Source organism: Wasmannia auropunctata, unplaced genomic scaffold (genome assembly GCF_000956235.1).
Source record: "Wasmannia auropunctata unplaced genomic scaffold, wasmannia.A_1.0 LD336030.1, whole genome shotgun sequence".
Taxonomy (NCBI): Eukaryota; Metazoa; Arthropoda; class Insecta; order Hymenoptera; family Formicidae; genus Wasmannia; species Wasmannia auropunctata.
Genome location: NW_012026860.1, coordinates 442799 through 463201, shown reverse-complemented (window position 1 = coordinate 463201; position 20403 = coordinate 442799). Strand labels below are relative to the sequence as shown.

Below are 20403 nucleotides of genomic sequence, written 5' to 3'. Positions count from 1 at the left end.
GTTTATTTATCATTTTATTGTATATCTATTAATGGCAATGTCGAAAAATATAGTAATGACAATGGGTAAAATTAAAAAACAGTCCAAATATGTCTGGAAAAATGTTGGATGATTTGATCGATTATCAAGTAAGCAAAGTAGGTGCTACATTGCCAGAGAAATGTAAGCTTTCTCTCTGGGTGTTACAGTTTGCTGGAAAGCTTCACGCTCTTCCTTGCCGACTGTGAAAAGCTCCAGCATTACCGGAAAGCTTCGCAAAAGCTCTGTTTCATGGCGCTTTCATGCTTCAACATAGCGACACATTATGTTGAGCTTTTGAACTTCGAGCTACAGTTACCGATCGGCAACTTGGCATATATACTTCAATAATTTAATAGTATCAATTAAATTTTTTTTTAATGCCTACTTCTTTTCGACTCTATGACTATTCTTTTTTAATCGATTACTTAAATATATTTATGTCTGTTAGAAGGATGTAAATATATTTTAATGAAGATACGAGTTATATGAAAATCTCTGTGCTTACGAAGCAAGAATTTTCATAATGATATGACATTGATGATTAAAAGAGATTTATAAAAAGCAGAAAGGTTGATTATTGCCAAGCTGTTGGTCTTCACAAGAATAAAAAATTGCCGCATAAGTGAGAAAGAGAGACAATCTGGATTGAGCACAGAGTGAAATGTAAAAGATATTTCTATAACTCTTCCTCAGCGCTCAACAAGTCAATGGATAATTTAATGGCTCGTCCCATGACTTTAGAGACTCACCTGAGCGGAAACGTTACCAATGGCCGCGGTCTTACACATCGCAGGAGATGAGACGTTGCCGAAGAAAGAGGAATGTGGCCGTGGCGGGATTGAAGGATGGTCGGAAGGATGGATTTTCGTGATGTCGACGAGTAATCGTCGTTCGTTACTGACCAGGATGCAGCGTATCGTCCAATGGCTGGAATTGGAACATCGCCTTGAAGCCCTGGCCCGGCCACTCGGAATTAGCGACGAACTCGACGTAGAGACCTGGTCCTGTGCTGAGTACTTCCACTTCCGTTCCCTGGTTGCAGAGCACGGCTATTGTGGGTGCCCCTGAATCCGTACCGTCGTGCACCCTGATTAAATCCGCCCTATTCAGGCAACTGTAACAGGATGTGCTTTCCGTTAGAAGCCGGCAACTTATCGGTACATTACCTTCAGTCGCGAATAATCCGCTCTGAGAAATTGAAATATTCTCTTTTAAATTAATTGACACTTGCGCTGTTAAGAAGTAAAGAAATAAAGAATCCATTGAGATAAAATCTATGTTAATGTAATCTTGCTGCCTTAATGTTGTCCCCTAAGTCAAAGCTGTCAAAGAGCTTTACTTTGTGGAAGTTTACCTCTATAAAGATTTAGATCTCGAAATGGGACGCGCGAATAAAGAGAGAGAGAGAGAGAGAGAGAGAGAGAGAGAGAGTCCTTGAGATTCTCGACAACGAAGGTATGTTAAGTCCGCTTTGAGTTCTGCGGCTCGTCTAGATAACGCGAGCGAGGGGGAAACAGGATCGAAACGGGAAGACAAAAGAGATTAGAGGTAGGAGGAAGCGAGACAGTTCAGCGGGGTTGAAGGTGAAACTGAAAGAGTGTACAGTGACAAAGGACGGCGTCGCCAGCAAGACGAGCTGTGGGCGGCAGGCCAAGGAGAGAGGTCTCGACGACCGACGATTCGTTCCATACGTGTACGCGAACTACTCCACTTGATCGAACCAAAGAAGAGTATTACATCTCCGATGCCTTCGGCCTTAGGAATCGTGCACTACACCGACGAGATCGCCGCCGATCCAATCGATTTAAAGGCTTGATCGATGACGGCAGACGGGATAACCTTATTACTTGCACGGGTTAAGCAATTACGTTGGCAGAGAAAGATTATCGTCGGAAGAGCCAGAGATTAAAGAGCCACCCCTGTCCCGCCTGTCCGTTCCGCTTCCTTGCCTGTGAACCTACACGTGCGACTTTTGACCTCACTTACACGTGCACGATAGCGTCGTTCTTCGCCGTAAGATATTTTGTATCTACGGCGAATCTCAACCGAGGTACAAGATTATTTCCAATTTCGATCACCGGATTTGAAGATGAACATTATAATGAGATGCAAATATCAAATCCGTTTGAAACACTCAGATTGAAAAGTTTAACCACGAAGTTAGTGGTGCGCGTAAGTGAACTCAACGCGAACGCAAGCAAATCCGTCTATCAAAGTTAATTTAGCGCAGCGTCAGGGTGTGTACACGGAATTGTTCAAGTGCTCAATAAGATTTACTTCGGGCCATCGCCGACTCCATTTTACTCTCGTCGATTTTATTCCTATTCCGTCTACTATGTCTCAGTGGCTATTCCATGAATATCGTTAAAGTAACGTTTACCTTTGGAAACTTGAATTCAAGCGTGAAAGCACGTTGAAGTATCGAATGGCGATACAAAGAACCGCTCTACATCTTCTTTTTCTTTTTATTAAACTTTTCGCAAGTTAACGTATGCATATAGTAAGGGATTATTCATTACTTATATCCATAAGAAGGGATTATTGATACTGTCGATAGTTGATATTATCGATAGTTCTTTCAACTATAACTTTATATGAGCGAACGAGCGGCATACGTGCGTGCTATAAGCGTGCACTCGGGTAGACTAGGAGTGTATCGAGTGCTAGATGGAGGAGTCTCTCGGTATCCATCAGCACCATTCACGATAATATCCGAGTGCATCTGACGGAGCGGCTTAACGTTGATATATGGAGGCATTTCTCAGCTCTTATCCGAGCTCTTACAGATTTTTACCACCAGTCTTGGAGGGAAGTGCCATCGGCTACGATATAAATTAACGTTATCGATCGCAGATTTGTCGACCGTATTTCGCGTATCGTCTTTCAATTCAATGGATCTTTCTTTTCCTCATGCTAGGTTTAACCGAAGACCCCGCGATTATATAATAAATTTATTTTCTCATTGTAGAAAGGATAATCATCTAGCTCATCATTCTGCAAATATAAAATAAAATCTTTTTTTCCGAGTTATTTATTGTCACGTTATTGATTTCATTTACTAAAAAATAATTATCATTGTGTAAAGTTTTGATAAAACAAAAATTAAATGAAAATCTAGTTACAACCATATTTTACCATACACAGTGATGTTTCATGAAAGCATGAACAGTAAATAATTGCGTGAGTCGATGTTATTTGGTCAGGTTCGGGTATTCTCCTCTGATTTGACGTTACAGTGAAAGCATTCATCCGCTACAACCACTTCGTATAAATACGTCAGCGTAGAGCTAATATTGAGTCCATCAATTTATCCCGTTATACAAACATCGTTGAATCCATCGGTATTCATGAGGACATGAATATGTCCAATTTTTATGTAAAGAATCATAAATATTATTTCCATAAAAAACAACATACGTTATTACATTATTATATATTTTTGATAGACCCGTCTTTATTACAAATATATAGGATTGGAGGCGTGAATTATTATTTGAGAAATACGTATCTGCCAATATTTTGGAAGTGAATAAATTACACAGTGTTATGTAAATTAATTATTTAAAAATCACAAATTTTGTTATAAAAATAAGTCCTGGTTGCTGCATTGACAGCAAATTGCTTGTGAATCACTATGTTACAGGTTGTAGCTGGACCCTGATAGAACGTGCGAAACAGAATATAAAGTGAAGTTTAAACGAGATTTGGTACCAGTTTCATACTCACAAAATAAAACCACCGCCAAATAAAGCAGAAAGTTTAAAAATTTAGACAGTAATATGTGTATGGAAAAATATACATGTATACCTCTTTAAAAGATTTTATAAAATTTTTACTATTAATTTCTTCTTGTTGCGTACGTCAGGTGAATATATTATAAATAAAACATAATATTAATACACATATATATTATAATATATATAAAAGTAGATTTTATTTAAAAAATAAAATTATTAAATCTTTTTAATTATTTTATCCAAAGACGCGCGAATATGAAAGCTAGTTATTTTCAGGATGGTATTTTCTTTCTATTTTCAGCTATGTTGCTTTCATAGAGATTTGTGTAATAGCATAATGCGATTTGAAAATTGCTTATTATTCATATCTCGCTACACTCGCTGTGAAAATTATATTTGCTTTCGTATTATTTGACCTAGCCCCATTGTATAAAATATTCTCAATTTTCTCAGATTTCATGAGTGTAGCATTCCTTGTACTCATGTGGTGTAGTATTTGAAAAAATATTTTTTAAAATTGTATTTAAATTTTAAATTTTCTTCTGAATAAGTTATTTGAAAATAATTATACAATTTACGCATAAAATGTTATTATTTGATGACAAAACCAAGTAAGAATTTTTAAGCCTTGCCTTGATATTACCTATTTATTTACGCATCTTTAGCGCAGTTTTTATAATCGCAAAAATTATTGATTCTGATTTCAAAGTTCAAAGTTAAAAGGTCACTAACGGAATGAAATTAAGGGAGCTCAATACCGAATTAGGACAGAGTTCGAGGATTTATCAAGGATTAACTCCTGCACGCTGCAACTGCAAGTCCCCAGGCACCTCTCGTTTCTCCAAGTCGACCTCCCAATCACCATTCTCAGCTCTAAGTCTTCGCACAGAGAGGAACTTTATGTGGGTTAAGTAGAATCGTGGTCCACACCGTATTCAAAGGATTTAGAGGTCAGGTGTAACCGGCACATACTGAGATTTAAAAAGAGAGAATTCCCGTAAAAGTACGCTATCGCTGTCAAGTCGAGATCGTATTGCGGCGAAGTTAATTACAACGAGAGGCGAAATTCGTGCGTTAAATTCGTATAGCTGGCTTTAAATCCTTAACAAAGACCGATAGAGGCGCAATTCGGTAGAATTCGTCGTAAATATCTTGGTAAGGTATTCGTGGCGCTCGTAGGCCAACGTAGGGATATGAAGTTTACCGAACTACATGTAAAAATGTAAAAAACACGAGAGAGAGAGAGACCTCGACATGAAATATGGTTCAAATGAAATATATAGGACTTGCTCGAAAAAATATTCTGATCTTCAGCGTGTGCATACGAAGTCCAGGCTTGTCGCGTTCTCAATGGTACTAACCAAGGGAAAACGGAGAGACAGGGGAATCTATGGCAGCCAGCTTGAAAGGATCGGTAGTCAAGCTCGCAGTATTACTGCCTGGCAGATTTATGTCAGTAATATCTGAAGCATTAGCAATTTGACGTATTGACGATCGTAAAATTTGGAGTCGCGCGCAGGAAGAGGCTATCTCTCATTCATGGACTGATAATACATCAGATCGCTTCGGGTCGGCGACCGCGAATGTATCTAGTCTCCCGCTGATTTGCATGCCGTAAGTACACGGAACATCAGCCCCGCGTACCCTAAGTACTCAGGAACAGTACCGATCGCGGAAGACCAACTCACGAACGCTCTTCGCGCAGCGTAACGAGATATATCTAACGACCGCGATTATTCTCGGCACGCACATGGAACGCTCATAAAACGTAGGAGGTTCAATACGTATACAGCAGCGTTTAAATTACAGCAAACTCGTCCGTCGATCGATCGTTCGCTCGCACGTTCATTGGTCAATGTGAAAAACATTACTACGCAAACAAGCCTATCTTTTTACTGAATATTACCATTTCATTGAAATTTTAAATTAATATAGATATCTCTCCAAATATATAGCTTCTTTTCATTCACTTATATATGACATTTTTCGTGCATATACTTGTAATATACGATTCCAATAACGATAAATTTTTAGCCAATAATATAAGGAAAAAACTTATCTATATACGAATCTATATACGAATATATTAATATATGCTCGTTTACATAAAAATATAAAAAAATTATCTACGTTTACAATATATTTCAAAGAGTATACGCATGAAAAAAATTTTAGAATAAAAAGTGTCATAAAGGACAAAGAAAAAACGGGGAGAGGATATTCTAAAGAAAGAATAACAAAAAACACGATCTTTGAAATTGTTTAAGTTTTTCACGTGTCGTCCATCGGCAATATGAATCAGCAACAAAATTCTGCATCAATGTTTCTCGGCAGCGGGGGGGACAACGTTTACGACGCGACGTCCACGGTCATTACCGCTCCTCGACAAACATTCAAACGAGTTCGTTTGATTAGTTTAATGGTTCGTTTGGCTTTACTCCTCCCTAAGTGTCGAATCTCTATCTCGTGCTACCTCGACCTAAATGTTTTACCTAGCCAGCCGAGCCAATCGACGCCGATTATCTATTCGTGTCGTCACCTAGTCGATAAAATCCCCAGATAGCGCAGAGTAACTTTTACGATTGCCGCGAGTTTATAGAGAGATTTTACTTGGAATTAATTCAAGATAATTTGAAGGATTTGAGTTTCCGCGAGTTATAGATACTCGTGTAAAAAGAATGACAGATGAAATAACTCGCATGTAGCAACGCATTGTTTAATTATAGGTATTTAGTATTTACGGAATTAGATTAAAAAATAAATATACAAAATTAAGAGGATGGACAACTATATATCGTCCTTCATTGCATGCTCAATCCATCTGCTAGCTATTGCCGGCGCACCGACTGACGTACACTGTTCGAGCTGTATCGAATACACGAGGCTGTATCGGAAGAGAAAGTTTTAAATAGAAAAGTTTCGTCGGCACTCTCGTGATTCTGATATTCGTCTCGTTAACTCTTAAACGTTAATAACTGACAGACGTCGTATTTCACAATTAGCGTACCAGAAATTCGCGGCACAAATACTTAAAATTTACCACATATTCCAGGAAAACAGTACATGCTCCATAATTTGTACGGCGAGAAAAATATCTCGTGCTTAAGTTGTTAAAAATGATTCAGTGGCGACATGCAGATTTCTGCTATAGAGAAGAGATAATTAATAGAAAATTTTGCTTCACAATAGTTTCAGTCCTACAATAGACTCCGATAAATACTCTCATGTTAAAATTTAAGAAAACTCTTTTTGTCTTACATGTAATTTTAATTTTTAAATAAAAAAATTGATCATTCTTTTTGCCTCAAGATAAATTAATTTATGAGTCATTTATCAAATTTTAAATAAACTACATTTATATAATAATTTGCCGCAATGAGAGATATTTTTACGTTTTGTTCAATATTAAAGAAATAAAATCACGATTACGCTGGCGAAACCAATGAAATTTGTTACTAAAGCTATAAAAATGTGTCCGTCTTCGGCAGTAACGATTGAATACTCTCGTAATTTCAACTTGAACCATTTTTTCTTAAAATTGCACGAACGGATGTCGCCTTTGGCAATCGTGTACGTGTGCACGATCGTATAAGTGTGTACAAACGCGTCTTAAAGTTTTTAACAGCCCTGCGGCTTTCATTACGTGTCTCGAGTTGTAGGGTTATTGGTCCGGAAAGTGCAATGGGAGTTGGGAGGGATCTCGAAGGTGTTGAAATATCCTGAATACATATAGAAAGCATGACAAAATGTTCAATACTCTTTCCAAAGGTAACATATGTTTTTTGTAACGTATACAATGTAACAAACATCAGACTAAATATGATGTAAAAATAACAAGCTCAATAACAAGCAGATTCTTGAAACATGCTTTAATAATCGCTAAATTAGAAATAAATCAATATGTACGAAAACCAATGTACAAACTGTAATTATCACATGAATGGAAAGCCCGCTATTCGCGGACGTGTCTCCACGTTCGTACTCCATTTATGTCCATCCGGACATCTCTCTCGCGGTTTCGGTTACGCGCTGTTTTCAACACGCCGCACGAACGGCAGTTTCAAAGTTTTAAATCGACAGGTCGCGCCAATGCCATTCTACCAGCCGACGGGGCTTAATGGCGCATCTTTTACATAGACGAGGCAGCCTCGGTCATACTTGGTGAATTCACGACTTTGATCCCTCCCGCTAAATCTCCCTAGCTTTTTCTCTTTCGCAACTTGCAGAACTCAATTTCTATCCGGGATATGCGAAGAACGTACGGCAAACTTTTTCCCACGGATGCACCGAACGTTGCTCCCGCAAATCTATCAACTTCGGGATGCGCCGGAAGGAAAAATTTGTAAACCATTTATGATGGGAAGAAATTTTGAAATGGCGCGCTTGGAAAATGTCTCAGACAACTGATGACAATATCTAATTTGTTGCTTTGCATTATTTCTCGATCGATACAATGCGTATTTCACGTTTTTCGAATTGCATTAGAAAAAATTAAAAGTAAAAACATAACACTCACCTCAGATCTCCTTTCTGCAGAGAAATCTCCTCAAAAACCAAACGGATTCTCTCCTTCAACCTGAAATACAATTAATTAAGTTATTTTGCGTTTTCCTAGATGAATACGTTATAACGCCACTCACTACTGTATGAAGGCCATTGTAAACGCTACATAACTCGCGATATTAAAGCTTGCATTTTTATGAATACGGAAATATTATTACATGCATTTTTCGTCCGAGCGGTAAGTACTGCGCGGCGGTACACGAGCGCGGTTTATCTTGTTCCCCGCGGTACTAATGAAACAAGATGGGCGAGAGCTGTAATTAATTTCATTATAAGCGCACCTAGCGTATGAATTTGTTAAAACGACGTCGACGCCGGCGACGATGACGACGACGACGACGACGACGACGACGACGACGACGACGACGACGACGACGACGACGACGACGACGACGACGACGACGACGACGACGACGACGACGACGACGGCGACGTCGGCGGCGGATGTGAACAATGTGACGGGACCAAATCTTTTTGCGAAAAAAACGTTAAATAATAGAAATATATATATATAAAAGTAAAAAATGTCTTTGTAAAAATACTGTAAAAGAATGCTTGTATAACCGTTTGAAAAGCAAAGCTGAATATATTTCCATCACGTTTCTTCTTAATACATGACTAATCATTGGAGGACTCACTTGTAGCGAGATCATGGCGTGACAAAGGACATCGAGCCATCAAGAACAGTGTAGTACGTTAATATAGAGCGAGTGTCATGAATATCTAGCGGATAGACTGCACGCGTGTATATACATGTATACGTATCCGCCGGCTTTATAGCGGCTGGCATAGCGGCCGGCGTTGCGTTGACATAACTGTTAGACATATAGGGTTGCACACGCTACTTTGATACAATTACTGTAATTAAGCAGCAACCCACAATACTACGGAAATCACATCCGCGCGGCGCGTACTAGCCTGGCGCCGCGATTAAATTCATCACGATTGAGCGACGTTCTGACTCAACTCCGTTAACTATTTCCTTTGATCGTTGTACATAGATCAGACATCCACGAAACTCGATGAACCGTGTAACAAATACGTAACGTGAACTATGACGTTTATGAATAATAGCGCGAAACTAGAAATCTTATTAAATAAATAAATAAATAAACTGCAGATAGATATTCTAAATTTAAGAGAGAAAATATAATATTACTTTTTTCCTACTCTGTACTCTGATAAATTAATATTACCGCTTGTTAACGTTTTGCTGGTTAACAATGGGTTGCGTGAGTTGTATTTTCATACGCAAATCGTGGTGAGGTCTAGTCTCGGTGTTGTTTCGTGGGACTGGCTAGAGAATAGCAACGTTTCCTGCAAGGGATCATGTCAAGAACTTGTTGGTTTTTCCCTCGCTAGCAGGGCGCGGGAATACAGCTTTTATGCCGCTGCGCTACGAAACGGCTTGCGCGGACAGAACGAACGTAAACTTTCGGCAGCCACGTAACAAGGAACTGAGATGAGGAACGACGAAAGTTGAGGTGAGTAGGAAGCCGGAAAATTTTTCATGATGAGAGAAGCGCGGTAGTATCAAAATGCAACATGACTTGCTATCCAAAACTAGTGTGCCGAGTTTTAGTGATCTACGCGAAATTAAATCTTCTTTTCTTGAACGTTGTGCGAAACAAATATGTTCAGTCCGATATGATCAAACGTCCTCTGATACATTAGAGGATGGGTGTTAATGAACTGCGAGCAGGATTACAGACTGTCGTCATTAAATGTGCTAAAGCAGTGGATATATGGCGACGGCGGAGATTAGCAGCGGAGATGCATTATATATGGATTAGACCCCTCCTCCCTCCCCCTGCCCCGGAACAGAGCGCGCGGAGGCTCAGGAGTAGGTCAGATTAGTTACCTTGCCCGGAAGAGGTAGGAGCACCGGATGTTCTTCGGATAGGAGGATGGGTACCGCGGCGAGTAAAATCGTCCGTATTGAGGCGTCGATTGCGAACTGACAAACTCGTGGTCGCACATCGTGCCGGGCACCAGCAGACCGTCCATCTCAAATAAACCTGGAACAAAAAGAAGATGAGGATCACGTTACGACGTCGTCGACTTTCCGACATGTCTACTTGTCGACTGTGTCCCGACTTGTCCATCCTGTTTTAGTTGTCATTGTGTCAAAGCTATCGCTTTTGCCCTAGTTCTTTCTGACTTGTTAGTTCATTCAATTTATATCTAAAACTGTTGAAATAAAATCTGCATTTGATCAGCAAATTGTTTTACAAGCTAAAAAATAATGTTATCTAAAATCGTTTCTGAAAACGAAAATATATGGCGCATGAATAAAGTATGGAATAATTTTATAAATTGACAAAAAACTTATCTCTTGCGACTCGCTTTTAATTATTTACAATTTCTCAGTAGAATTCTTTATGTATTCTATTACAGTAAAAATTTTCCTAATTAACCTTATTACAATTTTCTTTTTCACTATTTTAAAAAAGCTATTGATAAACATCAGAACAGATGCAGAGCAAATCCTATTTGAAACCTATCTCTCGCGGAAATGGGAATCGAGATGAAATAAAATTAACGATCGCTAACGTGTATCCTTAGAGCGTGCAAATATACCTACTGAATCCGTTACGTATTGATTAACTAGTGGCGCGTCCCACACTTCTTTCAAACGCGTCGCCATGGCAAAATGACTGGTAATATAACTGAGTATCGTTACTTGCTTACGATTAACAAAAATGCATAACGGTACAATGCACAGAATCGTAGTTAATCCTAATCTTTTTTTTGTTTGTGCAATCACTCGCCTCGTTAGTTTTTGTAGAGTAGCTGGCGCATGTTTCAAAAAAAAAAAAAAAAAAAAAAACACCAAACAATAACCATGTACCCACATATAACGGATATTTGTGCAATAGCGATTTCGACGTACGTTCAGGACTATGTACAAATATCTCGAGTACGCGAGTTAGCATGGTAACGACATCGGCAGGGAAATTCAGTGCTGACCGATTTTGTTAAAAACGCAGGGAATTATCACCGTTCGTGTGCGTACAAAGGACTCGTACCGTTTTTAAATTCCACGATTTCTACGGGATATGTACGGGCAATTACATTGCCGCGCTGGCTCGCGCAATTCAGAATACCCGAGATCGTTCTTTTGTGCTTGAAACAAAGGCGAGAGGAAAAAGCGGTAGTTTCCGGAAGATAAAAAACGAACAAGAGGTTAGAGAAGGTCGTCGGCCGCATCTATCTGCCAGCGAAGAGATTCCGTAAAGGAAATGTCGAATTCCAGAATGAATTAATCGTTAACACGCCCATCGGCATAGTCCTATTGTAAGTAATGCGAATAGCAGTCAAGAGAGTCCAATATACGTTTGCATTATACTCGATCAATTATCGTGATAAATGGTGCTCCGTTGGACTTTATAATATTCGAAGAGCATAATTAGATTATAAAATAACGATCTGTCGACCTCCTCCAATATGCTATCGGGGCATTGAGATCCGAGAATTAATATATGTAAAATGGAAGAAAAAGTAAATTATAAATATATGAATGTAACGTGACAATGGAAGTTACAGAAGTTGTATATATTTCAATAATACTTTGTATTACTTCTTCTACTGCTAATTTCCTGATTTTGCAATTGTAAAATAATTATATATGAAGGAAGCAACAAAAATACTTGTCGTTAAAAATTATGAAGAATTAAATTGAATGAATTTTTAATTTAATTACAATTAACAGAATTCTTTGCATAAAATAAAAAGTAAAATTAATCAAAGTGATTCTCCGGGGAAAGCAATTTTTATCATCGTTTGCCATTCCAAGTGCGAAGTAAAACACACACAAGCATAGGACAAGAACCACCGCAATTTCATCTGCTATGTGATATTAATGAAGATTGTTTTGAAATATTATATATAAAATGTATAAAATAATGCTTACGTCATTTTTGCTACAAGATTTTTAATTTTCGAATAAAACTCAATCTATTCTTCAAATTGTTTGCAAATTTCAGATATCGAAAAAAATTATGTTTCAAACTTTAATAACAAAGACGAGAGCATGAAAAAAATTAAACTGATGACAAATGATGTTTTCCAATCGATATTCAATTAATATATTTCATATGCCTATAAGCTGATAGTTTTATAATATTCACTCTCTCAATAATGGTAAATCTATAAGAAGTATAAAATTTTACGTTTTTCTTAGAAAAAAGATGCACTTTTTTCGTTGTAAATTAGAACTATTGATTAATTTCGTTCAGTTTTTAAATACACTTTTCTTTCTACTTTCTCATCATTCTTTTTCTCGGGGTTCAGAGGAACTATTCGAAGTTTAACGTCAGTGTGTTCTGGGACTGTATGATCGACTTTACACATACATTCATGCGTATATAGTATCTCTCGTGGGGAATTGTACGTGTGCCGGACGTTTGATATCGTCCTGATATTCGACATCTGCACGTTGTGGTTTGCGAGACAAGTGTAGTTTACATGGAACAATGAGAATACAGATTAAATGTCGAATTCCTTCGATTTTTCATAAACAAGATAAGACAGAAAAAATTAATAAAACAATAAGCAATCAAAATGAGAAATATTATTAGGAACATATCTGCAGTTTTGCATGTGCTTTTATTTTTAAGTTGCATCTATGTTTTTCTGATCAAACAATCATACTAATTCCATTTTTAAATTTCCAATCTTTGGTAAAGCTCTTTTTATAAACCAAATAAACAGAAATAATGGGGCGCACAACGTTCTTCATGAAAATTGTACATGTATAGCACACGATGACGTCTTCGTCTTACGGCGCAACGTCACGTTGTAGATTGCAAGAACATTCTGTTACGATAGAAAGCTAAGTATTAAATACAAGAAAAGTAAAACATTATTCTCGAAATAATAAGATATGCTCTTAACAATAAATAATTCCACTTTCAATAACATTCACAAAAATGGAAGTATACAACAAATAAAAAAATCGCAATCACATTTTATGTAAATTAGTTAAATTATACGCTATTCTTATATTTCTTTTGCTCAATATTCGAAAGTGAACACTTATTTTGTCAGTATAGCGTTTGCGTTATTGTAACGTTAATCTATTGAAAGAAGAATAAGATGACTGTCATATATAGTTGAAATTAACGATGTGATTTTCCGATGCACACACATGTATTTAATGCGCGCTGTACTTTCGACACTGATTTATTTCAAATTTTTGCGTTATCGGGAAAAGCCGTGCATACGTTTGAATTATGAAACAGCTCCATTGGGATACCAGTCCCAATTACGAGTCTCGTGCCAAGTCAAAACTCTCTCAAAGTCATATCTCACGTTGGAATTACGATCACGTAGTTTTAAAATGGTGCGCTGTATGTTTAATTTTCTCATGTTTTTTCTATTATTACATTTTTTATGTGTTACTGTGCAGATTAATGTTCTTCATCGCATAAAATACTGGCATTAATAACTCTTTCTCTAATTATGAGATTATTTTTTTATGTACTTTTCACAATTGTTACGAACGTTATAAGTTTTTTTTTTTGTGCAACCTCATATAATCTGCATTAAAACGGTTTTTCTTTTAATTTAATGAATAATCTCGGGCAAGAATGATAAATTAAAATCCTTACGGAAGTATATGTCGATGTTGGCATCGTCGATTTCCAATTTCCATAGAGCGCACTTTTATTTCCCACGCGTGCACACGCTAAGCTTCCGAAGGTGAAACCGCGTACCGACAGATCTTATCTGAATATTTTATAGACCAGCCCGCGCCGGAGGTGACAAGCATAGCCCGGTGCCGATGCATAAAATTTCACATCACATCCTCGGTCATTCGCAGGTAGGACGGAAAATGTAGACGGAAATAAAAAACAAAAACAAAAGCGTATTCTCGGTGACATTACGTCTCAACGCTTTGTTCGGAAGTTGAAATTCCTAGCTTGAATAACATTGAAATTTGAGTCAGCATTTCGAAGCTTTCAATGCATTTCAATCAGTAAGATGCACTCGTTATATTTGTGCGACAATTTTGCATAATTTTTATATTTATTTTAATAATACAATTTCACACATATAAAAGCTATCACATCGTAAAAGCGTAACACATCGAAAAAACTTGAAATGATTTAGATTAATAATAAAAACCAACGTACATACATATATATAATTTTATGTTTTATAAGTTAATTTTATTAATCATAGTAATTGTAATAAATTCCATAATTACATGGTATTTAATATTTTAACAGAAAGTTCCATGATTAATTATCTTAATAATATATCTTGTGATAAATTATGAATGAGGTTGGAGTTCATAGATTCAATTTTACCATTTCAAGAAATTTAAGTTCATGAATGAAAATATATGAAAGGAATATTAAGTGTAGAATTTTATTGACGGTCGAGTACAAAGGGGATCAATAACTTGCGTTCGTTTTCACTACAGTGCACTGAAGATCGTGTGTAGCATTTTACATTAGCGTCTTACATCATTTACTTTCATCTCAACGTTAATTCTCTTTGGTCTCGTCTTTGCGTACCGTCTTGTTGATTTCTTCATAGCCATGTGAAATTTTCCGCGAGCGTAGAGTTATTGCGCACAAACATAGATATGTAAAGCATACACAAACTAAATCGGGAAAGCACGAGAGGCTTGCGTTTGTATGGTTCGTAAATGTAACCACATCGTGAAATCTTGAGGTTCATCGCAAGTCTCCTGTGAGAAAAATTACAAATTCATCATATTCCGTTCGCGTGAGATCACGTATAGCGAGCATTTTTACAAAAATTTTATTGAATAATAAATATTTTATTGAATTTAACGAGAATATAAACGCGATATTTAAATGCTTCCCGTAAATTTCGCATGAATAATTGACTTTAGTTATATAAAAGGCGCGGCAAAATGTTTGTGAAGTCTGATCTCTGTTAAGAAAGTAATATAAATAATGACAACCTGCAGAATATTTTCTAACATGTGCTAGATCTTGCGAAAAAACAATAACTAATAAAAAAGTCGTTTCTTAAATTCTTTCATTTTTGGGAAAAACAGATAGAGACGACTACTGTCGCTCACACACAGAGCAAAGAACATTGTCGGATAAAAAGGTAAACAAGTACACATCAGGTCGCGGTACCGAGCAAAGCTTGAGATGCGCGCTCTTGTAAACAATCCTCGCGCACCCATCCCAGTAGTAACAGGTTAAATTCACCAGTACTTTAACTCTATATTGCTTATAACTTTCTTACAAATATAAACTCAGCTATACATATATTAACAATAAATTCCTATTCTGTATTCATCTTAAATTATACAACGTATATGTTCCAGAGAGGTCAAACATATATAGTGCGTCCAAAGTAAAGTCAAATCAACATTATTACACAAATATTGATATAAAATTCATCGTTGCATTTAATTTTCTATAACGCCAACAATAATATCTCTCGCTATTTGTGAGCTTTTTGCATGTAGAATCAGAATGGGGCAAGAGTCGATTCCCTTTTTACAGCTTGGTGCAGCGTATAGCAAAGCCGACAATTCTTATAAACCGTAGCGTAGCTAAGTAATCCTATTTTATTGAACTATAATAAAGCAGCCTATGTAAAGAAGCCTTTGAGCGCACAATGTAGCCGTGTCTTGCTTTCTGGTGGCGTAAGAAGAAGCTGCTTAGTAGAGTGCATACGCTTGCCCGGGATGATGGGTCCCGTATCTTCATCTCACTCGACTATGTCGCATATAATAGCTCCACCGACCCTCTCTCAAAGCATCATTTGCACGATACTTTTTCCTTCGACAATCTTGACCTTATTACATGCCATTTATATTTATTTCTTCAATTTGCTGTCTTCCTCTTCCTCCTGCTTCTCATTATTGGATTACTTCTTATATCGTAATTAAAAGCAAAACTAGCAATTTGCTATACTGAAATACTGAAACGAGCAAAAATGTTGCTTGTAAAAAAAGTCCGTATATATGTATATATTAAACTTACAATAGAATATATTTAAAAAGCAGACTTATATCTCTTATATAGATAATATCTTTTTTAAATTAATTTCAAATATCGTATTACCTACATTGTGTAATTATGCTAAAAGATCTAGCATACCGTGAAATAACAAGATTAAAGTAACATAAAAGTGGCTTAAAATCCCTGTTACTCGCCTGGCACAGAAGAGACGCTCTTGATAAAAATAAACCAAAGGGAAACCTTGATTGCGGTGACACCGAGAGGTCGTAGAATTATCCTCACACCGTTATCTCTCAGATAAAAAATGTTCAATCGATCGATCGATACATCATTCTGCTGTGATCGTCCTGTACGATGCACGGCTATGTACAATATCCGATACTCGACGACTGCTTCGCAATAGAATTACAAAGAAAGCAGGGAACTCGATCTCTTTCTATCAGAAAGTAGCTGTTCTAAAGGAAAGAGAATTTCTCCGGACGGAAGTTACTGACAAGCGAATCGATACTTTGTTATCAGTCGAATGATGACTCGCTTTTAACTTTCATCAATTTTTCGTTTTAGTAAAGTTAATACATATAGAGATTTGAGATGTGAAGATATTCACTTGTACGTAGACACACACACACACACACACACACACAAATTGTGGACAAAAATGGCAATTATTTTCTATGATAACAGATAGTCTCTCATCAGCAGGAGCAAAATTAAATAATATAAAAGTATATTAATTAAGTTAATATAATATAAAAATATATTAATTAAATTAATAGTACATAATAAAGTTATAGTAAGAATGAGCTAACTAAATAAATGTAAAAATGATATAATTAAAAATAAAGCGCTCATAAAATAAAAATATTAAAACGCGTTATAATAAATGCAAAGAAAATTATTAATTTGGGAGATATAAAACTATTATGTGAAAAATAAATGTTTGTCACAGTACGGCAGCAAGAAGAGACGTTTCGCGGTGGAATATCGATGACAACGAGACGATAGCATTTTCCGATCAATCTGCCTTTCCTTCGTCACCATTTCGCTCGTCCAACATCGATTCAACCCGTTTGAACGTACAGACGATTGAATCTTGAAAGATTTCTCTTATCAACTGGAACAAGCAGAAACGTTATCTCGCTCATGTGTCAGTATGCGCTGCGCCTTGTTTTCCGGAACTTACAAGCGAAAAATATACGTAAAAATATGAACAAAGCAATCTTTTATTCGTGCTTTGTCAACGCCCATCGCCCAACAAAGGTCCGCTATTTCATCTTCATATATATTTCTCCGTTACCGGGGAATAAAAGCAGACACTTTCGCTTGACCCAGTTTCTCGCTTTGAACGAAAAAGGTACCGGTCGTGATGTCTGAGTTCTCTACACCTCGGGCGGAAAGAAGCCAACGTAATCGATACGCGGATGCTACGTTTTATTTCTCTAAGCGGATTGCATTCGGATTTTCGGGATTCACGGAGCAACGGAAAATGTCTCCTTTTTGTTATAAATTGCTACTTTAAAGTTGACAGATTATAATTTAAATTACCTACAGTGAATAAACAATATATTTTGTTATTGCAAACATATGACATGAATTCTTATTTTTATTTCAATATTTTATTGCCAATAAAGAACGAGTTGAAAAGATTTTTCTTATACCAAAATAATAATGTATATTTGACATAATATCTTTATCAGCTTTATGATTCGTTTAACCTTGTTATTTCACAATACCAGCTGCAGTACTATATTATTTATATTTCAATATTTCATTAATTTCTTTTAATAAAAAAAGTTTAATACAGGGAACTTATGATTAAAAATTCGCCACACCCTTGAATTTTGCGTTGCCAGAATTTAATTAACTCTAAGATGATAACACCTGTAAAACGAAACAGTACGTAACTTGAAGTAGAGAACTGTTCTACTTTACTTTAATGTTTATCAACTTTTGTCACTACAAATGCTCGCAACTTCATCTCTGCAGTTGCATTTGTCGAGATAAAAGGCTGAAAGTTCAAAATTTTATCTATTTAATACGGCCGGTTTCCCTATATTACTCATGGAGATGAAATTGGAGAGAAAGACTTTTTCCGTTTTCAGAAATGTGAACATGCTCTTTTAAATTTGTTTTAGAACGTTCACTTTTCTGATGTAAAGAAAAATAATAATATATGTATAATTTCTATATTTTTATTTACAACTCTCGAGGTTTTTGCTTGACACTATAAATACGCGCGCGTATCTCAACGAGAGCAGTCGCTATTTTTCTTCTTATTCTTTCTGTCAAGTACGTAATCGTCGTCTTAATTCTCCACGATCGGATCAGGATTACAGGTTTAAACTGCAAAAAGCGGCAGAATCCTCTATATGTGTAGCGTCCCTATAATCGGATTACTGTTACAGTCGGCTTTCGATCATTGAAAAGAAACCATCTACTCGCTTTTACGGCATTGGCCCTACTAGTGAAAGGAATAGAAATCAAGTTCTTAGCGTTATTAAATTTTAAATTACAAACCTGTACACGATACGCCTGTATCTTATGCACTCTCATTTAATTAAACGAAATGTAACCGGAAGGCTAGTTTTGTGTGTACACCATGCCTGAAAACATTTCACGACATTCTTCAAATTACAGAGAGAAGTCGTATTTTAATAATTATAAAATTTAACGAAAATTTTTACTTGTGTTCCTCATATTCATATACAAAACGATAAAGACATAACTCTTACTTATGTATATTAAACGCTCATTAATCTTTCATAAATTTAACATCTTGCTAAAAAAACATTTAAATCATTGTCAAGTCGTAGAAAATGCCATTAATCAAGTTCAATCACCATGAAGTTTAAAGCTTTTGTATCTCGTTATAATCAACATAACACAAGGAACATTTTATTTCTTTAATCAAACGACGCTAAAACTACAAACGACGAGTAAATACCTGAGCAGGCTTGCAATTTGAAATCCTGATCAGAATAAAAGACAAGGTATTTTCTTTTCCATTCAAATTCCAATCAATAGCCATACTCGTTTAGGGAATAAGAATGTAGACATTAATTATATTTAATTTCTTCCTTGCATTGGGAAGGAGATACAATCGTAATTTTTCTTCTGCATATCGCGTTGCAACCTTTAATTTGCACCACAAAAAAAATATACCACGTGTTACAATGAAATTATCCCTCTCAAAAATTCCGAAAAAGAAACAAGTATACACGACACTAAGAAGTAAAATGAACAATGTGGACAATGGAAAAGAGGACGGATACATACTGCAATGCAACGACGAATAAAAAACACATGCATTCCATTCATCCATTCATCTACGGCAATTTCGAAAGCCGCTCGAGACGCATTGCGGAACATACATGTTGCACGTTAAATGGTGATATTAATTCCGTAGTTCACCAAGTACGTTTTTCTTCTGCAACGAATCCGGTACCTTTGTCGGAAAGTCTCAAGTTCCATTTTATAATTGTGGCGCGATTCCAAAGTTGCTTCGAGACATAGCGGTAGTTTTCCGCTTTTCACACGACTGCAGTCCGTGCGTTTTACGTAAAACTACACGTTCTAAACGACGTGCACAACATGCAAACTCTCATTCGCGATTATTTTAAAATTACATAGCGGATGCAAACTTTATGATATTGCATTTCGTACTTTAAATAATATACCTTGGCAATATACCGCATGGATCCTAAACTGTAACCATTTTACAAAATGTGACGTTCTGACCAAAAAAATTGTGATACAATAAATTTTCTTCAATATATGTTACATGTTTTACATTTTTAATTAAAATTTATATTAACGCTGTGATTGCTAGCACAAAGCATTTATAAAAACTGCCAATTCATATAAGATACGTAATACTTAATCAATAATATGTAATATTTAATCAATATCAATTCAAATTAATGTCATTTAATATAATGAACAAATTAATAACAAAAAAGCTCTTCGGATAAATTGATGATATTTAGTGATAATATATCATTCATAATTATTAAATGTTTTATATAAATAAATTTAATTAGATTCCTTTATTTAATTCATTTTCCATCAATTTATTATACTTGATTAACTCTATCAACGTTATACGTTTAACTATACAAATTCGC

The 20403-nt window shown here is 36.2% G+C and overlaps 1 protein-coding gene across 3 annotated transcripts in view; it reads right to left on the bottom strand.

Moving 5' to 3' along the window:
• LOC105452538 (suppressor of lurcher protein 1) overlaps nt 1-20403 on the bottom strand; it is a 222279-nt gene that overhangs the window by 111275 nt on the left and 90601 nt on the right. For all 3 annotated transcript variants that reach the window (XM_011693729.1, XM_011693731.1, XM_011693730.1), the window contains 3 exons: nt 10183-10339; nt 8275-8334; nt 924-1135 (listed from right to left, as the gene is read on the bottom strand). In XM_011693729.1, the coding sequence (XP_011692031.1) occupies nt 924-1135; nt 8275-8334; nt 10183-10339 (429 nt within the window). The remainder of the gene's footprint in view (nt 1-923; nt 1136-8274; nt 8335-10182; nt 10340-20403) is intronic.